General features: G+C 36.2%; 1 protein-coding gene across 2 annotated transcripts in view; it reads left to right on the forward strand.

Annotated features, from left to right (window-relative positions):
* PRKD1 (protein kinase D1) overlaps nt 1-27,515 on the forward strand; it is a 114,865-nt gene that overhangs the window by 64,845 nt on the left and 22,505 nt on the right. The window contains exons 3-8 of one of the 2 annotated variants that reach the window (XM_039705290.1): nt 8,257-8,388; nt 9,079-9,239; nt 11,951-11,974; nt 20,290-20,500; nt 22,118-22,195; nt 25,107-25,311. In XM_039705290.1, coding sequence (XP_039561224.1) covers nt 8,257-8,388; nt 9,079-9,239; nt 11,951-11,974; nt 20,290-20,500; nt 22,118-22,195; nt 25,107-25,311 — 811 coding nt within the window. The remainder of the gene's footprint in view (nt 1-8,256; nt 8,389-9,078; nt 9,240-11,950; nt 11,975-20,289; nt 20,501-22,117; nt 22,196-25,106; nt 25,312-27,515) is intronic. The other variant, XM_039705291.1, reaches the window with a different exon arrangement.

The following is a 27,515-nucleotide window of genomic DNA, read 5'->3' on the forward strand; positions in this document are numbered from 1 at the left end:
ATTTTAAAAGAGCAAATAGAAATACAGAGTCTCATAGTAATTTCCAAAAAATTATGTTTGCAGCCCTTTGTGGTAAGATACACATCTTCTTCTAGGAAGTGCTTGAGGTTTGTAGCTAAAAGTGGTCTGAGTACAAACAAGCAATCCTCCTTCCCTTGGGGAATATAACAATTTGAAATTGCAGCCAAGGAGAAGGAACTCAGGAACTGCCACAGATTGCAGTCCACTGGTTTTTATATCTCTATGGTAGCTGGGACTCAGGCCTGGAGATATTGTCATTCCAGTTGAAATCTGGCTCACTCTGGCTTTTGAAGAGGGCCCAAGAATGTTTCTGTTAACATAGTTAAGATGTGACTTGTTGCCAAAAAGAAGGTTGGAGAGCTTTCCTGCTTCTTAGGACATGAGGACTATCACTCTATTTTGGTAATGCAGAAGGTTATTCTGCAGCAGTTATGTTTGTATCCAGGTTTGTTTAGTTTTTTTAATGTTGTTTGGTTTTTTTATTGTTTTTTTTTTGTTGTTTTTTTTTGCTTCATCTGCTTCTTAAGTCCAGTAAACTCTTACTCATTTCCTCTCCAAACAAAGCAATTCCAGTCTTCCAGTCTTTTAATCTCTCTTTGTATGTAAGTCTCTTCCATGCCTCTAGAGGTTTTCCTCATCTGTCACAGCTGTCCAAAGCAACTGAATACAGAATATCGTATGGGGAATATTAGTATCACCACTTCCTAGTGTGTATGTAAGTCTCTTCCATGCCTCTAGAGGTTTTCCTCATCTGTCACAACTGTTCAAAGCAACAGAATATTGTATGGGGAATATTAGTATCGCCACTTCCTAGTGTAAATTTCTAGTTATTTATGTGCATGGGTGAAATACTGAGTAAACATGTTGTGAGTAGAACATTTCTGTTGTCTTTAGTGAGCAACTAAACATTTTTCCTTACGTAATTTTGACTTTCTGATCTACCTGGCTAGGCACTGGAGATGTTTCTAGGATGAGTCATTACTGGAGTTTGCTAAACAATTTTAAAAAATCAACCACAATTCAGAACAATAATTAATTTATTCCAGGTTATGTAATTTTGTGCATTTCATTATAATTTTTAATTTCACTTTTCCCTTTCGTAGTGTTATCCTAGAAAGATTCAAGTGGGGCTGAGAAAACTGAATGGTTATATCCAGTCATGCTTCTGTTCCATATCTCTGATGGTCTCATCAAAGATCTGAGACCTTAAGAAAGCATTATAAATCAGACAGGCACTAAAGCATATTCCAGAAGTGGTCACACTAGGATTTTTGTTTCATCACCTTCAGAGGCTTCAGGTGAGGCTGTCTGGCATTTAGTTCCCTTGGGTCCTCTTTTTCACCCTTCTTGAAGGTGGAGATGACACTTGCTTTCCTCCAGAATTGAGGCATTTCGCCCAATCACTATGATCATTCAGAGATTGTTGAGAGTGGTCCCACAAGGACATCAGGCAGTTCCTTCAGTACTGCTGGGTACATCCCATCAGGGCTTGTGGACATCCAATAAAACTATGCAAAAAACCCCCAAAACAACCTACTTGTATTTGTTCTGTAATGGTATACGTTTATAAATTCTTAGGGGTAATTCTAAAAGATATCTAAACCTTGTCAGGTAGGTAACAGTATAGTTAAAAATAATTTAATGCATGCAGAGATTGTTCCTTCATTCCTTTTTATTCACTATATAACAAAAAAAAAAATCTTTCCTTTCTCTGAAAGAAACTTGTGGGAATTAAATAAGTTTTACAAGTGCTATTAATTCTTTTTGAGCACCTCTTCTTTTTGAGCTTTTTTCCAGAATCTTTGGAAAACAACTGTGAAGATCATTAAAAAAAATTAGAGGAAATAAAAATGTAAAGGACTCACAGCATTTGCTTGAAGATAATAATTTAGATCACTCAGAGCATGGAAAATGAGCAAGAGCTTTTTTTTTTTTTTTTCATTTGGGGTTGCTCCTTAATGCCAGTAGTCAGAATCAATTTTGAACACTGCATCAATAGCTCCAGTAAACCTGCAGAGTATTTAATTTTTTTTCCTATGCTAAATTGATACCTTTGCAGTGTTTTGTGATTAACAGGGCCTGAAGCTGTGAAGTAAGGTATTGCTGGTTTTTTGAGTGAGAAATGGGTAAATCCATAATGAAAAAATTGTGTGATGAACTTAAACCTAGTGAGCTATATAGTTTGTAGATTTGAAACTGTGAAATCATTCACAAATAAATAGAAGTACATAAAAATCAAACTTTAAAAATTCAGAGTGTACAGATGAATCAAACACATTGACTCATAAATGTTAATCTTTTATTATCACTCCTTAAAATTCTGAGCTAGCACTGGACAAATGCTTGCAAATGGTTTATTGTCCCCTTCAGTTTATTACTTAAATCTCAGGTCACTGATGAGACAGTGTAAACAACAGCCCATAGTGAATCTGGATACTGGGACTGAAGAAGGAAGGAGATGAGAGCCTTACTTGGATGCCTCCCATGCTGGCTCCTTTGCTCCCTTCTCAGCCTTACATTTGCCAGCTTCCCACTGCCCCTCTCAGTAAGGAGGTAGCTGCTGGCCGAGGAAGGCTGGGCACAAAGTCTTGTTTGTTCATACTATGCCACCACTTGCAGCTACCAACTTTGGGCATCATTGATAAAAAATATGGTGGAGGTTCTCTGGCCTCCATCTCTTTCTGATCTCTGGGATCTTCCCCTATTTCCAGCACTGTCCTCTTCTTTCTGTCATTACTGTTTCTTTTTGGGACCTTTCTTTTCCTTTTCCATGGCTTTCTGGGCACCTAAGCTCATGTTTCCAAATTAAATAGTCCAGTTGCAGCAGCACAGCATGTTATCAGCCTTGTAGCAGGTGATTCAGTTTCTGTGTCTCTGTCACTGGAGAATTGAGGACATGCAGCTTTTGATTAGTCTGGATGTTATTAAAAAATTGCAGTTAGCTTGTACCAGTTGCATTTAGAAAGTAGCAGGCTTCTGCTCAAGAGTTCCAAATTCAGTTCTGAAAATGTATCTCTCCCTCCGTCCCCACCTCCTACCTGAACATCAATTTAGCATTCCTGATTAAAACTGGTTTTACATAAAGCATTGGGATAAAGCAATAATAGATAAAGAAAACAAAATGAAATTTATTGTATTAGAAGGATTTTACCTGTATGTAAAATCTAGAGTGGTAAAATACTCACATTCATATCCAGAAAGGATTCAAATTTTCCGTATTGAAGTTGCCCTACTTCAAAGCAGAACAAATCAAGAAACAGAATGATTATAAATGTACACATGTATAGATTTTTAGGAAGTGGTTAGTTTAGTTTTTAATTCAGATTTTAGGATGGAGATCAGGTATGGAGTCTTTGGCCTGTATGAACTGCCAGAACTCTGCAAACTTAAATGAGACTCTGGAAACTCTAACTCTGTTTGATTGCCAGGATTGGAACATTGAAAAGAATAAAATGGTTTCCTTTCTTGTCGTCCAGCTGAGCTGTATATTCAGCCATTAATTGTTATTGTTTAACCAGTGCCTGAAGTTTTGTAGTGTATAGTTGTGAGTTATATTAAATTTTTAAGTGATGGATGCCAGCACTTCTTGTAAGGAAGGACTCAAGTTACAGATGCCTGAGGGAACTCAACAGAATACATTACTCTTAAATGCATTCCAAATGGGAGAAGGTAGCAAGAGAATGCTTGCTTTTTGTAGCTGCAAGATACTAGTCTTGTGGTTGATGGTTTCTTCTGCTGTGAGAGGCATGGATGCAAGATGACAGTGGACATTATGTGAAGCTCTGTTACTGATAAGAGCAGGATCTCACCTCTGCTTATAGTTCAGAGTGCGTTTGGACTTGGAACACAAAATGGTAAGTGAATAATTTGCCTCTTTCTGAATGCAAGACCTTGCCTCTCTGACTTGCAATGTTTTACTTTCCAGCTGCGCTGAATGATTGGTCTGCTACTGAGCCCAGAACAAGGAGTACTAGCCTTTAACAGCAGAGTCATTATTAATAGACCTGATGAAATAGTCTTGTCAAAACTGTTGCAGTTTCAATGCCTGTGTTTTGGTGATACTAGAAAAGCTTAACTCAATGATGATAAGGTAATCTGAGAATTAACAGTGTAACGATGTCATATTAAAAACATAAAATTGCAAACTTTTCTGCAGAGTAATTAAGTTTTTTAGGATGTGCTTATAGCCATATTTGGAGGCCTCCCTTTTTTTACAGCACAATGTTACATACAGCCACAAAGTTTTCTTCACCCCATCAGTACTCTGTCAAAGCAAAAGGGTAACCTGATTACAGAAGGTTTTTGTTACCAAGAAAGGCCTCAATTTAGTTTGGAAAAAAATATACATATCTTTCTCTTCATCAACAAGGCTTTGGTTTTTGGTTTTTTTTCAGTGAATAGTAGGAATATTCTGAAGGTTAAAGCTTTGAATGTTAATGGCTATATGAAAGGCTTCCTGGACATGTAATTTAAAAAAAAGTTGACTGACTAGATGGTAGGAAGAAGTTTGAAAGGAGGACCTAATTTATAAATCACTTCCTAAGGCAAAACTACTCATGTGATTTGCTTCTACAGGGCAAATTATATATACTTCCCATAATCCCTAGTTTTTTAAAGCTATTTCAAGATAATATATTTTTAACCCATTATCTAAATTATTAAACTAATTGCAGTTAACTGAGTTACTGATTTTTATTAGGCTATTTGTGGTTTTGGTTCACTGTTCATACTATTTGTAAAACTACCCAGTAAATCAATGTGTAACTCCTCTCCAGTCTTCCAATTTAGTAAGCATCATTGATTCAAAATAGAACTTGAATACAGGCATAATGTTAGGTTATTCAGTGCAATTGTCATGAACTTAGATACACAAATCCTTTGCTAGATTGAGAAGTAGACTGTTTTCATTGTACATATCCCTTGTTTTAATAGTGGTTTGGTTGTTACTTATATACTTCTAGAAACAACCTCAGGAAATTCTAGTTTTATGAATAAAAATTTGCATATATGTTATCAAAATTCATGGCTATCATGTCTTGAGGGTGTTAACAGTAGAGTCTTCCTTATCTTCTCCTAGGAGAGAAGTGCATACTTACTGGGTGTCTTGTTTCCATCTGCTTCTTGATTTTATATTTCCACATGCAAATTTAAGGTAGAGACAGTAGCAAAGAAAAGCACATTGCAGTTCTGTTGGAAGCTGGTAGGGCATAGTGTTCCAGTTTTGGTCCCTATCCTTGATAAAACTCCTACATACATGCATACGTGTCTTTTCCATGATAATTTCATTTGCAAAGAATCAGAGATGTAAATCACAATATTCTTCATAAAGCTGTAGGTAAATAAACTATGCAAAATCCATGAACAAAAGTCTGGAACAGAAGTGATGAGGCTTGAAACTCTAGATGGAAGGTCTGAAGGAGACAAGTGGAGAGATGGGAAGGCTTAGTGATGTGTTTATAGTTGAGTCCTGAGCAGGTGTCGTAGCATGTTGTAGTGTGTTATGTGACTGGAGTTTCCAAAATGCTGAAGACCATGTCTTCATATACATATCATGATTTCATAGACCAGGCTAGAGAAGAGGAAGTGAATTATCAAGGGTCAGTATGATTTGCATCTATAATTTGATCTTATCCAGCTGCTGACCTATCACAGCTCAATTGGTACCCATGTGTGGTAGGACCAGAGAGGTGTCTGCTGCCTCACTGTGACAACTTTTCCTCCTGTGGCTGCATGCTGGTGATAATAGAGGCCCCGAAAAAGAAATCCTTCTTGAACTTCACAGATCTCCTGGATCTCCTGGAACTGTGTTGTCTGAATTCCTATCTTCAATACGAAATTAAAGAGGGAAGTTAATATGCCTGTATTTTGTTCTCTTTGTACAAGTGAAGTATACAAATGTATATTTGTGTTTTAGTAACATCAAAATATATTTTAAAGCTTTGAGTGTTTGACCCTTCCAACGTATTCTTTGATTTTGTTGGAAGTGCAGAAAAACATCTGTAAGTGTCCACAATAAGATGATTCAACCCAAGTCCTAAAGTAAAACACAAGAAATCTATTCAACATCTAAAATGTTTTCTGAAGGGGGGGAGTCAAAGAGCTGGAGCAAGCAATAGGACAAGAGGCGATGCAAAAAATTGATGCATGGGAAGTTCCACCTGAATATAAGGAAGAACTTCTTTACTGTGCAGGTGACCAAACACTGGAACAGATTGCACAAAGAGACTGTGGAGTTTCCTGCCCCAGAGATATTCAAGAACCATCTGGAGCAATCCTGTGCCATGTGCTCCAGGATGACCCTGCTGGAGCAGGGAAGCTGGACCAGGAGACCCACTGTGGTGTCTTCCAGACCCAGCCCATTCTGTGATGAGCTGTGTTTTCTAGTAGACCAAGGAGAGCATTGTCAGTACAGGGTGGGCATTGTCTGGACAGTAAATTTGGCCACCGCAGTATGGAAAAAAATAGAAAAATAATATATTTGAACAAATGTTTGAAAGCTGTTGAGTGAAAAAATATGCCTTACCTAATATTTTTAGATGAATAAAAAATGATTTAATTTAGTTCCAGGATATTTCTAATATGTTGGACTTTTATGAGGTCCTAGTGTTATGAATTAACTAAATAATATAGCTTTTTGTGATATAATACCATGAGAAGAAAAGGAAATCCTGAAATAAATGAACTGTTAAATTATTTGCATTGTTCTAGTAAAAACATTTTGAAAAAGTGAAGTTTGATATGATTGGAATCATCAGATCCTGCTTTTGGGATGGTATTCTAAATACTTTTGTTAATAGATCTCAAGACTGGTTGAGACTAGCAACTTATTTTACTGTGGAAATTTTGGAAAAGAGCGGGTTTTTGCAAAGAAGCAACTGAGACCAGGGCATAAGTCTTTATTGGTACTCTCCTCTTGTTAGTTAAAAATGTTTGCTTGATCAGTATGCAGATTTTTTGTTCTCTTTTCATTAGTAGACAAGGAGCAAGCCAGAGTATTTGGCTCTTTTAGGAATTCCTCTGAATTGAACCATTAAATAACGAGGCTGGGTGGGGGAAGGGTTGTTTTGGTTTTGGGTGGGGTTTTTTTGGGATTTTGGGGGTTGTTTTTTTTTGGGGGGGCTTGGGTTTTTTTTTTTGTTTCTTTTTTGTTTGGTTAGGGTTTTTTTCTGTTTCTTTCCTTCTTTCTGTCAGTTGCAAATCAGGAATGTATTTCTGTTGAAAGACAAAGTATTTCTGTTAAATGCTTACATACCTTTTGTGTTCATCCGGATATCTGTGAAGAGTAAGCACACAAATAACTTGTTTAAATGGCAGTCTGAATGAGATCAAATGTTTGCATGTGTGATTAGTATGTAACAACATTTGACAGGTATTTCTTTAGACTATCTGGCATATGTTTAAGATAGTTCATAAGAAAAGGGAAAATATTTCATTTAAGTCTGTTTTTCAAAGTGTTGTGGTACTGGCTGTCTCTGTATTATAGTTTTAAAAACGTTTTAGTTAGTTATTTTTAAAGTTTGCCCTGTGGCCTTTAACTAGCCCCTCTAACTTTCGGAGCTGTTACACCAGTTGCAGGCTCATGTCACTTTGTAAGAAATGCACAACTGTCTTCCAGGTTACCCTGCAAGGTTTTTTTCTCTATTGAAATTTGGGTATATCATTACATGTTTTGTTTTTAAGCTCTAATATATGTTTTTAAGTTGTGTGATCAGTTCAGTGATACCAACATAGGCTGCTGAATTAATTATACCAAGTGATCAGCAGAAACAGATTATTTTAGATGCACTTTCATTTGTCAAAAAAACCTTGCTGTATTTCTTTACTGGATGTGTTCAGTTTATTTTATGTACATACACCTTGAAGGTGTAGTGAGTAAAGCCTGTAAAAGTATTTTGAAAAATTTTTGACGTTTGATTGAACTGTGACAATTTTGGTAAATGTTCATATGATGTTATACTCTCATGTTTGATTGGAAAAATGTTGTCAGAGATGTTACTCCTTCAGGATTGTAAATGCAGCTTTGTGCTTTTTCCAGTGGTCATTGTAGTATGAAGGTATATCATCACTTTTTTTATCTTCAAAATATGCAGTGGACAATTACAAATTCAAGGTTCAGCATCATAGTGGCCAAAAGGAGTTTTGCATTATTCTTTGGAGAAGTACCTAATATGTTAATAACAGTTGTTATGTTACTTTTAATTTGTGTTAATTTTTTGTATGATCTTACTGTTATAGCTTCTGCTACATTTGAAGACTTCCAAATCCGGCCCCATGCTCTGTTTGTTCATTCATATCGGGCTCCAGCCTTTTGTGACCATTGTGGAGAGATGCTCTGGGGGCTGGTGCGTCAGGGACTGAAATGTGAAGGTAAGCTGCAGTGAGATGTAATTTTTCAGTCTAAAGAAGAGACTTTTCCACTCTACTTCTGTGTGTTGTGTCTAATGCTTTTAAATTAGTTAAGAGACAGTAAGAGCTGTCAAAGGAACTAACTGATTAAAGAACTTATCCTTTTGACTGCTCTGGGGCATCTTAGATATGGCTCTGTAACCTTGAGTGTAAAAAACTTTGGTTGATATGTAGTTTTAAGAAAAGGCTGCATATCTTACTCTTCCCTTACAATTTTTAATGAGCCTGTGTCTCATTTTGTATTGCAGTAATTCAGATTATTTAACTGAAGCTACTGTCAATCCATATGAAGTTGTAATAGCTACGTTTTCTCACTTTACCTCACCTATTTGACTTCTGGTAGACTAAATCCAATAGAATATACCATTTGCAGTGAAACTTCATTACCTTCCAAGTGCTTGTCATGGAAATTTCCTGCACTTTGAGACCATAGATTTTGAAAACTCAGAGAAAAGCCATTGGTTGTAAATGTATCTATTTGGATATTATCTCTCTAACAATTTGCTAGTCTAAAATAGCAGGGTGGAGGAAAAAGTTTCATCAAAATTAGGACTAATGTTTTTGAATTTGTGTTGTTTTAGAAAAATCCAAAATCACTTGCCTTTTTGAGTAGTAAACTATAATCTGATGGTTTTAAATTTGTCTTTTCAGGATGTGGTCTGAACTACCATAAGAGATGTGCATTTAAAATTCCTAACAACTGCAGTGGTGTACGGAAAAGACGCCTGTCAAATGTGTCCCTCACAGGGGTCAGCACCATTCGGACAGTTTCTGCAGAGCCCTCACCCAGCGTGACGGATGAAGCCCTTCTGGTATGGGATTCCCTAGCTGTAGAGGCCATGGGAGGAGCTGAGAAACAACAATATTTAGTGCTATAGAATCTGGTTTTGCCTGTTACAGACTACAGAGGAGGGTGGTATGTAAATTATAAATTAAGAGACGGCATCTTGATGTAATAGGGAGGTCACCAGCTTAAGGTATGTGGGTTTAAGGTATGTGTCACTTCTGATACTCCCAGGAGTCTCCTCATTTGTCAAGAATTAGGTTATTTTTAAGGCCTAAAACTGCCACCCATGGTAATATACGTAGTTGGATCTTGAAGAATATCTTCTGGAACTAGATGTTGAGTTTCTTCTATATTGGACCCTTATTTCCCTTGGCTTATTAAATAGGAAATTCACCTCATTAGAGCACTGTGACCCAGGCTCCACAGCAATAAACTGAGTGTCTGTCACAGTCAAGTCTGTCGTTAATTAGTTGGAGCCAGCGTATTCAGCATATTTCTGGGTGTTCAGAAGAAAGCAGGAGAAATCTCCATTAGATGCTTAAATGGCTCTTTGTGGTGAATGTGTCTGTATTTAGATGTGTACAGGTATAAATAGATGTACAGTATACACAAAAGCATGCAAATATATGGTGTAATTGTATATTCATTTGTATATTAGTTTTCTGAATTGAAAGCAAAATATTGATTGGAGCAGATGACAATGATACCTATTTTCTATTTTTAGCATGTTTGTTCTTTTTGGCACTCATGGTCATAATATACTTGAATAGTTAAGATTTTACACAGTGTATAAATTAATCCACTCCTAAGTGAAGGTTTTGAAAACCTTAAGGTTTAAAAGAGAGGAAAGAATTTATAAGTACACACAACAATTATCATGTTTTCCTCCCAATTAGAATATTAAACTTATTAAACTTGACATACTAAAAGGACACTATTGCAAATTATGTAGACATGGTGTTAGATGCAGTACCATCTATGAACCATAATTATGTACTTATGCTACTGATTATCATTAGTCTAAAGCTACTTGGAAATTAAGGTTAACATTATGAATCTGTATTTTTAATTGAAAAGCTGCATAAATGAGTAAGGTGCTTAAGTTCTGCAAACTACAGCAACAAATGTTTACGCATTAATCATAATTCTCAGCAGGTTGTTTCAGAAATTGCTTGGGCCAAGACAGAAAATTTTGAGGAAGACTAGCCTTAATTCTGATCTCATTTTTTTGAAAAAAATTCTGTTAAAAAAATTGTATGAGTGAGCATCCTGGTATACCGTCTATAAATATTAATTTCACTGTACAGTTAAAAAGTAGCAAAAATTTTTCAATTTGAAAACATTTTAAATTATATGACTATGTAGTTTGCTGATACATTCTTATACAAAATACCTGTACTGTAAAGCTATATATTTCAAAATGTTTGACAGCATTAAAACTGCCAGTGAAGAGATGCAGTAAGTGTCATCTATACTGCAGGCTATACTTCTGAGACCTTGTAAACATTGGTGTCCCTGTGTTGATGATTCAGAACATCACACATGCTCACACACGTGCACGCCCAAAGAAAATATATTTGCAGTAGGTAATGGGATGGGCCTAATAGTTTTCTTCTCTCAATTTTATTTCATAAAATTCTGGTATCTTTTACCAGGTTTTCAGAAATGCTCTCACACACGGCTTCTATATGTCTTTTTTCTGTTTAGTGTTTTCCCTTTAAATGTATTTCCATTCCTGCCCTCCCACCCTGCATTTTTAAAATGCCGTACGCTTTGTCAGTTCTCATGTACCAGATCTGTCCTTTGGACTCAATTCTTCTGCAGTGCTTATGAGATAAGTTTTATGGCAGTTTATATGGTGATGCCAATCAAACCATGCACTTTGGAATGTCTTTCATTTTTCTACAGTCTGTGTGAATATACTGAAAAACATCAACTTTGTTCATAAAAGTGTACCACTCATTACTAAAATAGATGTGTTGAATCACTGCTAACAAAATATAATCTCTGTTATATCTATCAGTTCTTCAAATAGGACCAAAATAAATATATTTTACCCCTAATTAGCATGTAGAGTCAGAGCAGTTGAGAAGGAGTAATTCCTGGGGATCTTCAACAGATGTAATTATCAAACTGAGTTGTTTAGTCTTTTTTTGTTCATGTTGTGTGCACCTGATAGGAGACACAGCATGTAAGCCTGCCTTCTGGAAAAATGGCCTGTATAAAGTGAATAAGTTATGCCCCATCTTACAAAATTTTGTAATCTAAACATCTTTGAGGCAGGGTAATGTGGAATCATGCACAATGTACCTATACTTTAATTATCCTTGCATAGGGAACCACCGTGTATGGAAACAGTTTCAGTTTGGGTATAAATGTTTTCATTAGCCAGTAAAACATTTCATTTGAGTTTAAAATTGAATGGGGACTATATTTGAGTACAGCTTAAAAATCTACCTCCAAAGAATAAAATCTTCTTTTGATTCTTAACTTTGTAGTATAAAACTCATCAACAGAAATACTAAAAACAAAGTAGAACTAGGAGGATACAATGCAACCCAGATTTTTATGTCTCAGCTCCCAAATGCAGTTCTTAAGCATTTATTCTATAAAAAAGAATGAGAGTATATAATATGATCCCACATTCATGCTTGCTTCTAAAATAACATTATTTTCTGTCTTTTTCTCCCCCTTGTTTCTTTGTTCTGTTTTTTCTTCTTTCCAACTACCTGTCAGTCTCCTGTCAGCCCTGGCTATGAGGTATGTACTGAATTTACTCCCTACCTGCTATTAGCAACATCCTCTTTTATTATTATCAGTATGAATTTGAAGGCATGCAGAAATTAAATCAGATTAGTAAAGTCCAGATTCCAAAGTGAAGATCATTCTTATGCTAAACAGTAAAATTAGTAAACATTAAAATATTTCAATACAAAAGTGACTTTTGCATTTCGTAGGCATGAAAGAGGTCATTGGTTAGACTGAAGCCCTGTTTTATACTGGTAGTACCACATGGGAAAAAAAAATTTAATTTCGCTTTCAGGACTTGGTAATTTGCTGGAGTAATGTAGAAAATAAACATTTTATTTTTAAGCTGAACCAACCTCACATTCAAATGCTCACCAGCAATAAACTTTTGACACCATACTACCATTGGGATAGCTCTTTCTTTCAGACTGTGGTGGAATTAAAAGATTTGTAAAACAAAATTTAAAAAAATGCCAAACAGTCCAGGATTCTGTATTTCTGTGGAAATAGCCATGAACAATGTACAAATAAGTTACAGCTCTATATAAAAAGAGTGTCAAATCTAAATAAAATTTAAAAAAAATTAAGTGGGTGATTCATTTCAAATGTTGCTCTCTTTGACTTTCAGTATGGATTTTCTAAAGAAGTTTGGTTTGTGTTTAAAGTTTCAAAAGCTTTTGAAACTAAGAAGTGTTGGCATTTTTTCCTTGCAGCATATATTTGGGATGCACATATTAAAAATACTATATTTTAGAAATACAGCATAGTTAGTCTGAGAAATATTTTGTTGTGCTAAAATGAAGATTTCCATGGCCAAACGTCTATTTCTTTGACATAAATAACTTTATTTCCTCTAATCATGGAATGGCTTAGGTTGGAAGGGACCTTTAAGATCATAAGTTTCCAACTTCCTTCAATGGTTAGGGTCATCATTGACTAGACCAGTTGTTCATAGCCCCACTGAACACTTCCAGGGTGATGTTTCTGTTTCTTCCTAAAACACATAAATTCTTACTGTGTGCCCCAGAATTCCAGCTCCACAGAATATCCATAAACCAATACAAGCATGTATATTAAACCACAGTTTTTGTAATATCTAAGATATTTGTGTTCTAAGTACAGTGCTATCTGATAAATGATGAATCCACCAATCTGGATGATTTTGGTTTACCCTCAAGTAGCAATAATTAAAGGTAGGCATGGAAAAAAAAAAGTATCTGGAGGAAAAACAAAATTGTATTCCTCTTGTGAAAAGGAAATGTGTTAGCTATCTATGGTTTTGCTTCAAAATACATTTATATGACACAACAGTATTTTATTTCTATTTTTTAATGTATGTTTCTATTATTTTAGGAGATTTTGTTTTCTATAAGTGATGAATATAATAGGTCATTTTATAAGCACACTTGAAGTGATTTCTCAGAAAAAGTCTAGCTGAGCTTTGTTTCTAAAATAGGAATGATGTGTCTCGTGGGGCATAGGTAATTGGAATGTTACATATTATCTTTGTTTTTTGATGTAGAATCAGGATTTACAGTTTTTTTGCTAAATAATTTAAAATTTAAAATGTATATAGTTTTAGTTGAAAAGAGTCTTTACGTATTGCTGACAGAATACAAAGCACCAGGTGTTGCTTGCCTCTGTAGATTTGTTATAAGCAGAGCTGGCTTGAGGCTTTTTAGCTATATATAGAAGAGTGATTCTGCAGAACTAGGACAGTAGATGCTCTGGGAGGGAATTGTCTTGAGTCGTGGGTGGCCATTTTCTCTTTCTTCCCTCGCACCCAATACTTAATACAGATGCCCTTTTGTTTTAGCCCACTGAAATAAGGAGTCCTTGTTTCCAGTGACTCAGAAATAGCCACTCTAAGAAGCCTTTGTTTTCCACACTCCTACAGAAGATGCATCTCCTTTTCCCAGTTCCAGTCCCTACAGGGACTCCCTCCCCAGCTCACTGAACTGGAAATAAAAGGCCCTTGAGGGAGGGAATAAGAAAGAGTTGGGGTGTTGCAGCTGAGAGCATCTTGGTGCCTTAAACCACTTCTAATTGCAAGTCCTTTTGTAATGGCTGAAGTAAAGTTCATTAGACCAAAGATCCTCAAAGGCAAAATTAATATTTTCTTTTGAAGGCACTCGAGTTAACTGTGAATTAATACTGTTCTGTTATCTTTTATCCTTGTCACCCTCAAGTTATCTTGCCATGCTCCAGTGATACACATGCACATTCCTCTCTGTCTGAATGGGAATTTCCTTTCAGTGTGCCCATATGTTTAATAAAAACCCGATGGATAGAGCTCCTGGAGTTTGCTTCAAAATCTAGAGTTTATTTCAAAATAATAGAAGGTGAAATGGAGGGTTTGAGTAATTAAACTGATCCTGAGTAGAGTTCACATTGATTTAGTGCCAGGTGCACAAGGTGAATATAGGATGATGCACTGAACAGAATTAAGAATTAAGAACTCCCTGAATCTGACACTGAAAAAGTCGAATACAGGAATATGAATTAATTCCACAATACTTTATGTATTTTAGTTTTCGTGCTTTTTTACAGTAACTTCAAATAGTTCAACAAACTAAAGATCAAAATCAAAAAGTATTTCAAATGTAGTTCTCTTAAAGTATTGCATATCTATGATATTCAAAGTGGTACATCTAAGGAAAATTAGGACCTGAATTCTTGTAGTTTCTAAGTACTAGCAAAAGGGTTTGCACATATTGAAAATAGCCAAATGCAGCACACATTTTACTTCCCTGTAGTATCTCTGAGATATCATTCATGATCATTTGGGTTATTGTGCATTGGTACAAGATCCCAAAATGTTATTTTGAGAAATAATAGGAATCAACACAACCTTTTATCTCCCATTATGTGGCCTAGGTGTGTTCAGTTGTGCTTTCCCTCCCTTCTAATACATAATCTTGTTTTTCTGTTTTGGTATCATAGTGCTGCCCCCACACTTACTGCAGGCCTCACCGAGTAGGTTTGTCTAGATCTCCTCTGTCCAGAACCAAAACTTTCCAAACCAGTGTCTGGTTAAGCCTAAAGACCTGTCAGTTATCCCTGTTTTGGTAAGGATGGTATGTAGACAGTGACAGATGGGACACATTTATACAGGCATTGGGGAAAGGGGGGGAACCCCAAGATTTTATATGATAGTCTTTGCACTATTCTGATTCATCCTCTCTGAAGGGTTTTGTATTGAACTGTAATTTGGCTATGATACCTTTGTGTCATCATGTGTGCTTTTTCTCCCCCTTTTTATTAGCTTTATTCAGCAGGCATAATGAAGCTGCCAGGTCTGGCTTCTGGTGTGGGCATTCTAATACTGCGTGATACCTCCATAAAAATAACTTATTAATTAATATACTTAAAATTATGAAGTACATGAGACAAGATCAAACTAAACCTAATATTTTTGAATTAACTTGTGTCTGTAAGATGCTGGAAAAAAACCTTTGCGCTATGTAAGTCTTACTATGGCTGCTGGTACTAGCAAATCCAAAAAGAAAGGGTTTTTGTTTTGGGAATTCCCTGGTTCTGAGGAGTCAGCATAGTCCTACAATGCCTGCTGAAACCGAGTAATCTTCTATTGGTAGTTTCCAAAATGAGGCAGGTTACAGACAGAGCACTCAAACCACTGTCTGCTGCTATTGATGTCTGAGTAGAAGAATGGCATATATTAAAATAGCCATCTGTGGATAGTTTAATATTAAACAGCTTGTACTGAAGTCAGTTCTTTGATGTGTTTACACATGGGAAAGTGAAATGTTTTTCAGACCATAGCTATCTAACTGTGGTGCTTGTGGGATTAAATCGTGCACTTGACTTAGAGAGGAGTGCAAGAAGCCTTGAAAGACAACACAGTTGATTGCAGTCTAAGTGTGGTATTTCAGTATATTTAACTGAAGATTTGTTTCCTTGAATTCACTTAATTACAGTCACATAGTTTAATTTGTAAAAGAAAGTCAACATTTGCATTGCATTAAAGACAGAGTTCCTGTGGTTACATAGATATCTAGCACTTCACTTGACAGTCGCTTCCTGTGAAGAAATTGTGTATGAACATATTAAGGCTCTATCCTCTGCCTTTTATATAGGAAGGAAATGCATGTTTCAACAAGTCTGTTTCAACACTAAAAATGAAACTTCATCCAAACAGTTATTGCTGTTTGGTTTTTAAAATAGACATCACTGTTCTCTGTTGTCTAAGTAAATAAAAAGCCCTAGATCGTAATAGTTTATTCTTTTGTTGAGGCAAACATTTCAAAATTGTAGGAATACTTTTGTTATTTCTGATTGAATATCTCAGTTTAAACTACAGGAATAATTTTGCAACAGTTAGATGTTGAGCCTGCAAAAAGATTAGCACTTCTTTGTGTAAGTTTTGAAAAAACCCAAATATTTAGGAGAGTATAGGTTGTGTAGCCTGTTCTGCTCTGAGAGAAGGCTACTGACTTGAGCACAAGCATGATTGCCAAAATAGAAGTAGTTGCTTTGTGACTCTTACAGAACATGAACCTTTTCGGTAAAGCTTCTCAGAATCTCTGGGATATATTTAGCGGGACTGTCAAAACCTTTTAAAAGGAGTAAGGCAGTTTCTTTTATGTTTTAGACTAGCCCATGCAGCTGGATTGCAGAGCTGGTCCTTGTCTTTGTTCCCAAGAGGCCACCTCTGTGTCCAAGCAGTCAGCTTTCATTGCTTCCCATTAGTCCCTTCAGCATCTCCCTACAGTTTCTTTGATTTCAGTGCCTGGAAGGAATAGATGTGAATGCTACAAGATGGTCAAACTCATGCAGGTAATAAGAATAGATTAATCCATTGGTGGGGAAATCAGTATTTATTTCAGTTTCTTAATTGCATTTTGCATTGTATTTGGACAAGGTAGAAAAGACAGGAAAGATCTGCTGAGCTATTTTTACCTTTGGGGGACTGTCTTCTTCCTGCAATGACTGTACAATGATTTTATGCTTTTGGCTAATGTAGACAAATCATTGTGTCTTCTAATAGCTTTCAACAAAGCTGACCAGAACTCACATGAAGGGCTTTAGTGTATTCCAAAAATTCAAAGAAATTGAACAATAAGAAGCAAGGCATCAGTTAAATAAAAGTCATGGGGAATGCCCCATGTTGGGAAAAGATGGCACATCTTCCTTCTTGGAATTCAAAAAACAAAAAAAACCCCAAACTTTTGTTTTCTTTGCCAGAGTAAGAGTAAGCAAACTGGATGATATTAGATATTCTTACAGTTAAAATATAATTGAAGTATCTGGATGCGATCAGTGTCACTGGCTTAGTTGGACAGTCCAGTATTCAGTATATGCACACATTTCTTGGTGTTTGTTGTAACTTGAAAAATCATACTCTCGAGCTCTTAAAGTATAGATTACCTTGCTGGGATGATTGTTCTAAAGGACTGTTTAGTATTTGGAACTGTGCAGGCTGTTAGTTTCCATGGTGTAATGTGGTTAAGCAATCATTTCCTGGGAAGTTTCCAGACTTGCTGAGTAAGTAGTCTGGCTGGCTACCAGGAAAAACTCATTTATCTTTCTAACAAGCCAGTCATGCTAGCTGAAGGAGAAGGTGCTTTGTGGAGGGGATTCTTGCTTTTCCAGTGAAAATAGGATAGTTCCTGGTTTTCTATGCTTTCAGGGGCTTAAGAGTGTGGCATCTCATGCTGGGAGGGCTAGAAGTTAGAGCTAAGGGATCATGACAGGACTTTTGGACAGTATTGGGAGGAGAAGCTTATCTGGCAAGAGGGAGGAATAATCAGTCAGTTATCAGAGGGTGTGGAAGATGCTCCAGCTACTGCTGCCATGAGCTGTCACCAGCTTCCCTTCCCCTGCTCCCTTTGAGCAGTACCCAGGAGGCACATTGGCTGGAAGAGGAAGGGAATGATGTCAGGCATATCAGGACTGGGCATACAGGAGTGAGCCCAGATCCATGAATTCTGATGTCATTTCTAACATGGCAGAAGGTAAAACTTGGCTTTACCTCTTGACCTGAAGGCACTGTAAGTTGAGAACTGTTAGTGCCTTGCATGGTGTGCTATGCTGCTGGCATGTAGCAGCCCAGCACTTGTGGAATGGCAAAGAAAACTGAAATACTTTTCTCTATAAATTTGACTTGAAGACTGACATCTTACAGTTGGTTTTCCAGTGTTTTATGTTTTGTTTAGTATGCATTACTACTTGAGCTGTAGAGAACACTTATGAATTACTAATAAAAGCTTAGTTAATTGTCTGTTCAGGAGCACAACTTCCCAGCCATGTGAAATGAGACTTAAAGTAATTATTTCAGAAATTATAACTGTGCATGAACTATTACAAATTTTAAGAAAAAAACCCTACCAAACAACAAAAGCTTTATTATTGGTAAGTCTGTTTGATCAAGGCTGATGATATGATGAGTAACTGTTTCAGAGTTATCTCAGAAACAATCAACTCAATGTAGAGCATCTAAAATTCACTTTTTGTTTAACTTGACGTTTTCTCAGAAGCATACACTAGTACATTAAAACTGAAAAAATTGCCATCAGTCTGAACAAAAAATATAGCAAATAATTTGCCCCACACTTGTACTGTACCACACCTGAGATTTGATCAGACATCTAGGTCAGAACCAAAGCTGTAGGGAAGACCGTCTCTCTTTGTTAATCATAACTGCCCAAGATTAGTCTCAGTACATTTCAGCAACACTACTGAAGTTTCTAAAACCTGCAAGACATTTGGTGAGGAAAACAGCCAACCCGCTTTCTAAAATCCTTTAAGCATGAAGTCACTTAGGTATAAGTAATTTGGACTTTGCTTTTAGCAGTATTCAGTTGCCAAAATAATTTTTGATTAGGCAATAATTTGAAAAATTAAGGCAAAGAGTGATCATAGAAAATGGGTTTAATTTAGATTATATTAGTCAAGATTCTAGGAGAGATGATGGCAATAGGAGGTATTTGGATCACTTTTACTGCGGGCAAGGGAAAGGTTGTCAAGAAATAGTTCTAGTGCTACGAATGGTAAAGTGAAATATTATTTTGTTTCAGTGACATAATGAAAGCAAACACTAGAACTCTTTTCCTTACCTATTCTCACTCCTTTTCAGTTAAAGTTCATTTTAAGAGACTAGCATCACTACATTCAAAATGTCCACCAAATGTCCAGATTCAAGAAAGAGAGAGCAAAGTGTTGTGACTAATGCATTGCAAGTAGTGATTAGAAATAAGATGAATCCTTTAGGAATTCTTTTATTCAAAATGAAGATATGTACATTAAATTGTAGTGCCACAAGTAACACTCTTGTAGACACCGAAGCGCAAACTCAGGGCTAGGTTTCTGGTCGTAGGGTGGGGTTGAGGCTGTAACTTGTAAGGCACTGAAATAGGACTAGGAAGTAGAATCAGTCTGAGTGATTTATTTTCTAGTGTTCAGTTATCAGATTATTTGTGGATGATAATGAGAAGTTGCTTTAAATAATAGTTGTTTAAATAATCAAGCTGTATTTTCTCACTTTTTTTTCTCCTTTCAGTGTTAATTGTGGGTGTAGTTTAGTTGTTTCTCAAGCACAGGTATTAAGAGAAAGCAGTTTTCTAGGCGAGTTGTTTTCTGGGTTGATTATCATATGTACATCTAAATTAAATAGAGAAAATATGGTAACTCATTTATTCCAGAAAAACTTTGGATTTCATGCCTTAGACTGCATGTCTCACATCAAATATATATATATATATATATAAATATATATATAAATAAATATATGTACATAAATATACATATATATAAAGAAAATAGGTATTTTAAAGGGTGTGTGTAAATATATATATATATATTTAAATACCTGTTGTGATAATTTGTGCATAATCTAAATGTGGTAAGGTTAGCAATAGCAAAATTATAAATAAATAGTTTTTCTATCATTAACCTACATGCACATAGAATAACGTAATAATTTTTTAATGTTTATACAAAAAATACGGCCTTTAAAAGTTACTTTTGATGTACAACAGAAAATAAGAGGTAAAAATGGTTTTTATCAGAATGTAAAATGCTTTTATGAGAAATTTTAATGAGCATTTTTATTTTGAGTAATTTTTTAAATACAAACCTGTTTCAGTAACAATACAAAGTATATGATAGTAGTGTTGTCAAAGGTGTTGTTCAGTACCACTCAAATTTTTCAAAAGCAGTCTGAGAGGAGCATGGTGCATGTTCTGTTAGTGTGTAAAGGCACTTACATTACATTTTATGACATATGACAGTGTTATTGAAGAGAGGGAATATATGGATATGATATCTTTAAAAAATGAATACCAAACTCCTTTTTGTGTATTTTACAGCAAAAGACACCATCAGAATCATACACTGGGCGAGAGAAGAGGTCGAATTCACAGTCCTACATTGGACGACCTATTCAGCTAGACAAGATTTTACTGTCAAAGGTTAAAGTGCCTCATACTTTTGTCATCCACTCCTACACACGTCCAACGGTTTGCCAGTACTGCAAGAAGCTTCTCAAAGGGATTTTTAGACAGGGTTTGCAGTGCAAAGGTAAGTAAATGCCCTTTAGGAACATAAAAGCTAAGCATAATAAAATTAATAAATTAGTGTTTGAGTGGTTACTATGTAGCCTTATTCACAATTTCCTCACTAAACTGTCTACGTGTAGGCACATGTACAATTACACTGGATTGAGCTGCAGTCAAAATTACAGTAATTGGTGTTCTGTAGGAGCTGGCTGCGTGGCTGTTCATTCTTACCCTTTGGTGTATGTGCAGTAGCTCACATTTTTCATTCAGGTCTAAATGATCTTGTATTTGGTATAGGTGAACCTGTGCTTACAAGAGAATAGTTAACATAATGGACCATATTCTTATCTTCATTGTTGTTGATCTACAAAGTCCTATATGTGAACTGAAAAAGCATATGCCTGGGCCTCAGCAGCTCAGTGTTTTGGGGAAGTTGCAATGGAAGCAAAATAAGATGGGGTTATATGAGAATTTAAAGCCACATTTTTTCAGTGTGACTAATGTGCTCTCAAGTCTCCTGGCATTGTATACCTTAGTAAGTGCTGAAGTGAGTGAGGCCCCTTGGATTGTAGCCTAGATTGCTGGCTCACCTTAGCCTGTAAATACAAAGCATTGTGCATGCTGTGGGGTTGGAATGTTGGCTAATGGAGGCTTAAAATCACCTTCCTTCTATTATAATAAGTAGTAACTATCATAAAATTAATCAGTATTCTTTGTATTACTTCTTTAAACCCTGCAAAATTCAAAGTTGCATTAATTTAACTTAAGGTGTGATTCTGATGCAATCTAACTAAAGCAAAATATCTATCAAAGCATCACCTATTTCAGTTCATTTTGAATCCTGGTGACGTAAGCAAATATTAACCTAATGAAAAGAAAAAAAAATAATTATCTGTAGTTTGGCACTCCTGTACCTCTAGTTGGTGTTTGGATCAATCTTAAATAATTACAAGGTATGGACAGCCTTAGAATATTTTTTTCTTTCTGTCTCTGGTTTTCCTGGTGTGTTAGTAACTTACAGCTTTAGTTTAAGTAAAATGTATTTGTAAGCCTAAAGAAAATAGTTCCCATGACATGTAATGAAGTGCTACTTACACATATAAAAGAAGTAAAAAAAAAAAAAATCTGAAAAATAGGGAAAGGACTGAAGGAACTGTAGTTGCAAGCTGTCCAGAGGTTGCCTTCTGATAAACAAATATTTTCTTACTTAAAATTGTTGGCTAGGGTTCTCCTGTTTCAATTTTCAGTCATCAGTATTTTCTTTGTAGTCAGTCCCTTAAACTGCAACTGATACACTGCTTCTTTCACTGGAAAGGCAGCTCTGGCTTTGGAGCAAAGCACTTGTGTCTCCTCATCACTCGCCTAGATGAGCTGAGCACCACTTGGGCTGCTGTAGTGCTGCTTCACCCAGCTACCCTTGGAAAGGCATTTTTTCCCCTCAGAAACGTGCTTCTGGCATCTTCATCCTGTCCCTTCCACTGGCAGGCAGCATGGAGCCAGGCTAGTGCACACTCTCTGAACGTAGGACTTGTTTTAATGAAATGATAGGGCTTAATATCTATAGGCTGGATAGCAGGAAAAATATAACTGTCTCACAGAAAAAGAAATAATTTGGCTGTATCCCTTTTTCACTTATCAGACTGTAGATTCAACTGTCACAAACGCTGTGCTCCTAAAGTGCCAAATAACTGCCTGGGGGAAGTTGCCATTAATGGAGGTAAGTTGCATGAACAATTGCTCCTGTCGTTGTTTAAACCATCAGTTAAATAAAAGAAATGTAAAACTGTGACGTGTACAAACACACATTTTTCCATTGCTTCTGAGTGGCCTTTCCTCTGCAATATTTCTGTTGTATGTGGAAGATGCAGTGTGGGAGGAATGCTGAGAGTAGCTCATACACCATCCTTTCGGAGTGTTTCTTCCAAATAGGTGGCACTGACAGACAGGCTGAGCTCTGCCACAGAGGTGATGTCAGCAGCAAAATGGCCCTGTGATAACACCTGGTAAATGCAGAATGCCAGAGGAAAGCCAAAAGCTGCACGTGAGAAGTTGGCACTCACCTGTCAGCAAGAAGGACCTATTTATTGTGAACAGAGAAAAAAGTGGTTATGGATGCTCTTCCTGAGAAGGAAAAACATTCCTAGTAGGACTAGGAATGCCCTTCAGAAAAAAATTCCACCGTTTACTGATGGCATAAAACTAATCATGCCAGTTTGCCGCAAATCAGGTCTTGACTGCCAATTTTCCCATGCATGTGCTGCTGGTTTTGAGTTAAGTGTAAGGGTGTATGGGTAGGCTTGACAAACTGTACTGGAGAAAAAAGGACTGGCTGTAGATGAGTTGCTGTTTGCCTTGAAAATGTCACTTTCCTGTGTGATAAGGGAATGAGAAGTGTGGTGAAGTGCTCAGTTTCTAATGTATATTACTATGTTCAGTTGTCAGCCTAAACTGCTTCTGAGGTTAATTAATTATTACCTTATGATGCATTCTTTTTCCTTTAAATCAATGGTCTACTTTACTGAAGATGTATCAAGACATTCCAAAATTAACAATATTAACTAATATTTTTCACAGTATTTCTCATAATAATGTTACTGTATCACTATGAAGTTTTTATATTTAATAGGAAAATTCCTACAGGTACTAAGTATTCCACTTGAAATGTGACAAAGTGCATGATTTTCTGGAAAGTAGATAACGTCTTCCTATTGAATGTCCTTTCTGATGTACCTCTCACTGGACTCTTGGAGTCACTGTTATTTTTTCTTTTTTTTTAATCTTGTGCCATTTGTACCTCACTTAAACATTCACCATCCCACAACACAACTATTTCTTCAAGAGTGCGAGTAATGTTGCTAATGGAAATTTGTGGTTTGGTTTTCAAAAACTAAAGTATACACTATGAAATGTTAATTCCATTGATTGGAGTAGAAAGTTTTCATGAGATTTGTAGTCAGAGAAAGTAACTAAATCTGCTTATAAATGATAAACATTTTTCCTGCATAGATGCAGTTTTAGGGAGGAGTGATTGATCTGAATTGCTGTGAAAAGACAGGAAGGAACATAAACTTTGTTTCTGCACAGTTGAACTAAATGAACAAAATTCACATTTGTGAATTACTCCTCTGAATTACTCCTCCAAATTCCCTCTTTCCATCTGAGGCAGGTGTATTTCATCCCTACAACACACCGCCCCTGCCCTCTCCTCACCTTTGCTTCACAAGCAGCATGCTGCTTTTGTTTGGACTTCGCTCCTGACACGTGAATCTGATGCAGAGCTAATGGGAAGTGATAGTTTGTGTCAGAAAGCTTATGCAGAGTCACTTGGGGTGAGAACACATATTCAGGGCTTACTCCAAGTATGTTCCTTGATGATTGCAATCTTAAAATTTATAGAACTTGGCTTTTATGCACCAAATAATATTCTTAGTATGGTGTACGTCGAATCCTCATAGAACTCTGAATTGTGTGTCCTGAATGATTGATAGTGTCCCTAGGATTAGCAAAGGCAATTTCATCTTGTACTTAATTTGTATTTTCACAGTAATTTGGTTCACATTATTTTCAAACTTAATAAACAAAATACAGTATCTGTCATTTTGTCCATCTGCTGTGTGATGTATCTTCCCTCAAATATTAAGTGAAAGAAGAGTTGAGTAATGAAATTCCAAGTGTGGTATCATTAGTAAATGCATTATATATGAAATGTAAGGAGTTATTTTTAACTGATTGTAGCTTTATTAAAAATAGATATTTTAAAAGTGTTGTATGAATAGTGGAGAGAGCTTTGCACTGTGAAGTATCATTCATAACTGAATGACTGGTTCTGCTAGAGATGAAGCAGATGTGTCCCTTAATCACACATTTAATTTATATCCAAATATCTTAAGACTACTGTACGTGAAAACAAACTTTTCAGATGTGCACTTCTAATTTCAGTGAAATGCCATCAATTCCAAACATTTTGCTGTCAGACAATTCAATGTGCTTCTTCTTGTGTTACATTGCCTACACTGCCATCAAGAACCTTCCTCCACACAATTAGGCAAAAGTTGCTAGGAGAAACTATTTAATGTGTTCCATGTGATTTTAACCTTACTTCAAATTTCTGAAACACTGCAACAGCTCAGAAAAACTAATGCTTTCTGTACCCTCTGACTGGACCAATGATTTTATGTACCAAATGAATCCATTCACAAGCAACAGTGCAACAAAAAGTTGTTTCTTACTCTGATATTGCTTAGGCATATTTAATTTGGAAACTGGAAAGTTTAATATATTTTCAGTGTAAGATGGATGATGCTGTTAATGCTGTGCCATAGTCAAATCTGTTAAACCCTAAGTCTTTGGTTTTGGTGCTTGTTTAGGATTTCTTTTCTAATGGCAGGGAGCATTGTTTCAGTGGTATTGATTATTGTGCTGCTTTGTGCAGGCTTCTCAGAAAACAGTATTCCTGTGCAAAGCAATATACAGTTCACATTATAAGTAATTGTCTACTTATGTTATCTAGATGCAGGGAATAGACTTCCAAAGAGAACTTGAGGTTTTTGGAAGCTTAAAATGTACCAGGATATGGTAGTTGGAGTATCAAATGTTTTTAGATAATAACTTGAGAAATGGTATTCCAGACCTTCTTAGTCCTGGGGCTGAGTCTGATGTGGTCATGGAAGAAGGGAGTGATGACAATGACAGTGAAAGAAACAGTGGCTTTATAGATGACATGGAAGAATCTATGGCTCATGATTCAGAGATGTCAATGACAGGATGCCATAGTGACAATGGAGAAATGCAGGATGCTGATCTGGATCACGATGAATCTAACAGGATGATCAGGTGAGCTGGGGAGTGAATGTACCTTCCATCTTCCTTTGTATTTACTTGTACAAATCATGTCAAAGGGGACTGTACATGGTCACTATTCTCACTAATTTAGAATGGGTAGTGCTGGTGAAATGTTGTGCATTTGAAAGTGCAGTGAGAATGCTTCACTGATTATATGCATTGGTAATTTAATAGAAGCTTCATTGTCAAGTTGAAGTAGCATTTGAAAATTTATGCAAAAGTAGTTCTTACAGGTCTGTTCTTGTATGAAAATGATGTGAAACTATTTGAGCATAATTACTAGTAAAATATTTATTTATTGTTTACTTGTTTTCCAAGGCATTCTTTCCATGGTTTAACCGTGTAATGCCTGGACATTTAGAGAAATAAACAAAATGTGTAAGTGGTTATGGTATAATCAGATCTAGATTGTAATTTTAGATGCCTTTATTAAAAAGGAAAGTTTGACAAAGTAGTAATTTGAAGCAAGTTACAAAATAGATTTGTGCTTTGATATGACTGTTCAGGAGGGAAAACAGGAACTGAGTTGTGCAACGTATCTCAGAGGTGAATTAAGGGAAGAAACATTCACTTATTGGAACTGTCCAAATAGTATGGAAAAAATGAGATTATATTAATTGTCAGGGAACCTAAAATGAATTAAGGAAATTTCAAATGTAATTTCCTTGATGCAAGGGATCTATACCTTTAAGGGATCTATACCTTATCAAACATTTTTCTTTCACACATCTGTTTGACCTGCAATTTCCTCTTTTATTTTGTTTGTTGGGAGTCTCTCTCAGTATGTGTTACTGTCATACACCTGTTGCACTAATAGAAGGCAATCCATTTCAACAACGTGCAGCTTTACTTCATGCAGCAGGAAACCACTGCCATATTTATCTGCATCGATACACATAATATATGTATGATGTATAGACACCTTGTATCACTGGAATATGAGCCTGTGCTTAGATCACTAAATCATTGTCACAGAACATTTTAAATTTCCAAGTTTTGTGAAGCAGACAGCATTGCAAGTTTTCAAAATAAAAATACCCAATTGTGCTAATAAAACATTTATAACTAAGGTACATTTTACTTATGTAAGGGAGATTCCTCCAGTAATACCTGTCTCCAGTTATTTCTAAGGGTAATTTCTGTATCCATATAGGATATTTTTAAAGTGATCTATATAAGGCAAATAAAAAGTAAACCTTTTGTCAACCCAGGGAGGAATAGCTAAAAAACTGCAGATGGTTAAATCATTTTTAGGCAGAAAAGAGATGTTACCTATATGTTATATACTTAATTAAACTTTCAGATAGCATTTTCTACATTTCGATGGGAAACCACCAATCCATAAAACTTATTTCCAGGATGCATTACAGTGAAGCAGGGCCACCTTCAGACATCTACAGTCACAACAACTTCGGGAATTTAACAGATTATTCTTTTCCTGAACACTATCAGCCCTTTTTTTTTTTTTTTGGAGTTGTTGCACTAATAGCTTTGCTAGTAGGGCATAATACAAAAGCAATGTTATGCTCTGTTTTCACAATGCAGCATCACTATTTAAATTTCTGCCAGAAACAACCAAGTATTCGTGTTTAGGTCTGAACAGATTGAATCCACATTCCATTACACAGAATCTGCTTTGGGAGTTGTTAACTCTAACAAAAGGATGATGGGCTAGGTTGCTTCTGGTTGATACCAGATTTTATCTGATGGTGCTATCAGGCATGCTGCCACATTCCCATAGTTTCCCAGCTTCCTGTGTGTTGGCTGAATGGTAGAAAGCTGCAGTGTGCATACCCCACAAGGCAATAGGGTTTCACCTTAAGTCTTTGAGTGCAGAGTAGCTTAAATATCTCTCTCTGAGAGGTTCCAGCAGATTCTCTGCCTGGTCAGGGTGTGTGCAGCTGGGCAGCTGACACGTTTTCTATTCTGTAAACTGGCATCACTCCATTGTGTGTTTGAGCCCAAGCAAGATCACAGGACAGTAATCTGATGGACAGTGTCTCCGTAGGTTATGAGAGATTCAAGATCAAGTATTGCCCTGAATCATGCATAGCACAAGCTTGAGCAATAGCTCCCACAGCCTAGCTAAGGCCCTAGTAATTTGCCCATTTTCTTAGCTCATCTTTAGAAATATTTTTGGAATAGTGTATGTAAGCCTTCAGAAGCTCTCTGACATTCCTTTGGTGTCACATTAC

The sequence above is a fragment of the Passer montanus genome, unplaced genomic scaffold, assembly GCF_014805655.1.
Source record: "Passer montanus isolate IOZ18808 unplaced genomic scaffold, ASM1480565v1 scaffold18, whole genome shotgun sequence".
Classification (NCBI taxonomy): domain Eukaryota; kingdom Metazoa; phylum Chordata; class Aves; order Passeriformes; family Passeridae; genus Passer; species Passer montanus.